Source organism: Sinocyclocheilus anshuiensis, unplaced genomic scaffold (assembly GCF_001515605.1).
Source record: "Sinocyclocheilus anshuiensis isolate Anshui unplaced genomic scaffold, SAMN03320099.WGS_v1.1 scaffold380, whole genome shotgun sequence".
NCBI lineage: Eukaryota > Metazoa > Chordata > Actinopteri > Cypriniformes > Cyprinidae > Sinocyclocheilus > Sinocyclocheilus anshuiensis.
The window spans coordinates 252,164-255,681 of NW_015557081.1; the positions used below are offsets into that span (position 1 = coordinate 252,164).

The 3,518-nt window shown below is 38.7% G+C and overlaps 1 protein-coding gene across 3 annotated transcripts in view; it reads right to left on the reverse strand.

Annotated features, from left to right (window-relative positions):
• Positions 1–356: 356 nt before the first annotated feature.
• The window catches only part of LOC107676924 (nuclear respiratory factor 1-like), a 16,290-nt gene continuing 13,128 nt past the window's right edge, over positions 357–3,518 (reverse strand). For all 3 annotated transcript variants that reach the window (XM_016471666.1, XM_016471664.1, XM_016471665.1), the window contains exon 11: positions 357–1,823. In XM_016471666.1, the coding sequence (XP_016327152.1) occupies positions 1,663–1,823 (161 nt within the window). In that variant the 3' untranslated portion in view covers positions 357–1,662. The remainder of the gene's footprint in view (positions 1,824–3,518) is intronic.

Consider the following 3,518-nt stretch of genomic DNA (forward strand, 5'->3'; position numbering starts at 1 on the left):
TACACGCTTCCCTTAACATCTATCTCCCTCTCGTTTTGCTCTGTTCAGAACGGATGTGGTCGGACAGGGATTACAGTCTCTCTCTGATCGTGTTGCTCCGCACTGATAATCTGGAAGTGGAGTGGGATGCTGGGATGTGTGCGGTGCCTGATGGATTAGTGCGCTTCCCTCCTCCTCCTCCCTCGGCAGAAGGACACAGGCCTTAAATCCAGGTTTTAGGCAGGAGGGAGGGATCAGGGCTTATGATGCAACAGGAGCCCCATCCATCACAACAAGCTGGAGGTGGGGTGCGGACTAAAGGCACTTTCTTTATGTCACCTGTGATTATTTTTGTGTAATAATTTTCAAATGCACAATTTTGAATAGTGGCCATTTTATTTCCAAGACTGGATAAAAAGGGAAAGACAAACTCCGCCAATGTCACCATCATTCATTCACCGGCAACATGGGAGAGTTCGGTTTCATCAAACCTTATATTTTACAAAATTTACATAAAAAGGATCTTGTATGAGGTTTTAGTCGTATAAAAATTCAACCCGACCAGGAGCAGAAAACTTGATGGATTATGGGTGGAAGAGGTGCTAAACCGTAACAAAACATCCATATTTGCCACACAAATTTGCATTGTAGAAACAATAGGAGAGCTTGAGAGATAAAGAGATAATGAATTTATGGTTCTTTCACTTTGCAATAAAATCTATCATACCTTTACCTCTTTCAATGTGTGATTTTGTGTGTTGTTCTAAAGATAAGAGCGCACATCTAAACATTTAGAAAAATAAATAAAAAATAAATAAAACATTTTCCCCAGCAGTTTCATAACAGAATCAGTTATGCAAAGTTCTGTTCATGTTCTGAAGTATAAAAGTTGAACGATATATAGTGCTACATCTTCAGCCTCACCACTGGTAAGTCGTCAACATTTATAGTTATCAATTAATAGTACAATTCAGTGAAAGTCTATAGATAGCACTGAGCGACTGTGCTCAAATTTCAGAATAATTCTGTACCGACAGGAAATGGTGGTCTCATTCAATATACCACATAATCATTCAAGGTCATACCATTTTTTACATTGGGAGTTCACGTGAAATGCATACAAAGAATTCTACATTATACAGACTGACAAAAAGCAAAAAAAAAAAATGCATGTCATCTCAGTAGTCAATGGGATCTAACACTAAAATCATAATGCAATTTACACAATATATTAATGAAATGACTCAAATATGGCACAAGATGTTTCGCACATATATATATAGAGATATATATATATAGATATACAGATGAAAACTGAGGAAATATCAAGAATGACCAACACAAAGCTTGCATGGGAAGAAATGAAATTATACCAGTTTTTAAAGGCTGAAAATGTGGTTGATTTCGTTTTCTTGCAATGTAATTTCTAAGTATCCTCTGCAATACATTTATCAAACAACAGCTAAAAAAAAAAAACACAATGACAATAACAAATTTAACAACACTAGGAAAAAAAAAAAGACAATGAACTGTGTACAATGTAAAAAAGAAAAACAAAAGAACTATCCAGCCCCCTGCAGACATATGTGAACAGCTTCAAATATTATTTTTGCACTATATTCCAGCAGCTATTCACATAGGCGCCGAACGTCCTGTCCCACACACCTGCAGGGGTAGAGTATGTCACTGTTCTAGGGTCACCACTTCCACCGCCTGTCCGTCAAGCGTCATCGTGTTGTCGATGCGCGTGGTTATGGGAGCCATGGCCACCTGAACGGGTCGATTTCCCTGGGCCAAACTGGTGACGACAGTCTGATACATGCTGACTGGAATCTGGACAAGACCTGGGATGAGACACAGACCCGTTACAATTTATTCAACACCATTTCTGTTTTAGCTGGCACAACTGTGATGTCATCAGTGTAGGTGGAGGCCTAGTGGTTTGGGACGTTCGTAGTTGTTATTTGAGACAGCTGGAGGGAGGAGACTTTAGAAGTGCGGTCGGATGAGGCCGCAGAGCATGTGCGCAATCGAGCAGCCATGTTAAGAGTTTGCGTGCTACGTGGACAGGGCCGGCCCTAAAAAGCGGGCTGAGGGCAGGGCTACTGCATCACACTGCAATGCGGAACAATGGAATAATTGAGGCGACCGCTCCCAGCTTCCGTTTCTCTCTCTCTCTCAATCTATCTCTCTTTCCATGCCCAGCTGTGAGCGGAGCAGCCTGGATTACTGCTGCAGTCACACAGGGCGAGCGGGCGGGAGGGTGGCCAATCTCTCCGGGCCACAAACTCATATGGGCAAAGTGGAAGGTCAGAACTAAATGTGAATAGTTGACCCATCCAGTAAGTTTTACGGTACCTGTAGGCCACTGTACTTGTGCATTACGTGTTTCTGATATAAGTGTGCCTAAAATAGTCTCATGATGCGCAATCCCGTCCCAGCGTCTCAAGGAAGGGCTCATATTTCAATCAAATTCGCCATTTAGCCTGTCAGTTAGTTTATCTTTTCAAGCCGACACAATTTCCCCAAGCTAAATGTTGCTTATAATCGCAGCTTAACACAAAAGCTGATCAGTTGTGACCTTAAATGTATCTTAAACAGACATGAAGAATTTATGATTTTGTCTTATTGCCCCAGAATCCTTTCATGACCTCTTAAGCCCCATTTATACTTCTGCGTCGAACCTACACATAGACGCACACCCTACGCCGTAGCCTGACGTGCACCTCTCCAAAAATCTTACAGCGCGTCAATTCTATGTGGACCGCAAGCGCTGTGATTGGTCTGCTAGAACCCCTCCCTCCGTATGTACTTGAGTTTTGTGTATGTTTATGTGCACTTTAATATATTTTAATGTTACACCTTCTTATATAAAATAAAACAAAGCAAAGAACAACTGTCTTATTTATTATACTACATAGCATTATACATCAGTAATTGTCCGCGACAAACAATGTTGATCTGCCGTGGTACAAGTCCTTGTGGAATTTGAAAGTATGCCATCTTCTCCTGTTCCATTGTTGTCTCCTTTTTGTAGTTTTAAATAATGATTTAATGATTTGATATTTATTTGCATGTGTACTGCATGTTGACGCGGACAACGACGCAGAAGTATAAATGAAAACTGACGCATAGCCTACGGCATAGGTCCGACGCATATGTATAAATCAGCCTTTAAGGTTAAATTCTCACAAAACCTGTCAAGAAATATTCATCACAAAATACATATAAAAAAATAAAAAGGTAAATAAATAAAAAAGGTAATAAAATGAGGCTCATTTTTAAGGACAACTTTGACACGATAATTAAGCAACCCACCTAATTTGAATTACTATAAATTCAAATAAATATTAATTATACTAATTTAAATGGTAAAGTTCTTATAATAATGTATAAAAAAAAATGACAATTAAGTTTCCTAATCATTGTCATAATTAGAACTAATGAAACAAAATTCATATTATATTAATAATGTAATAATAACGAATAATATAATAAAAATGTATATTATAATAATATAATACATATGATTTAACATT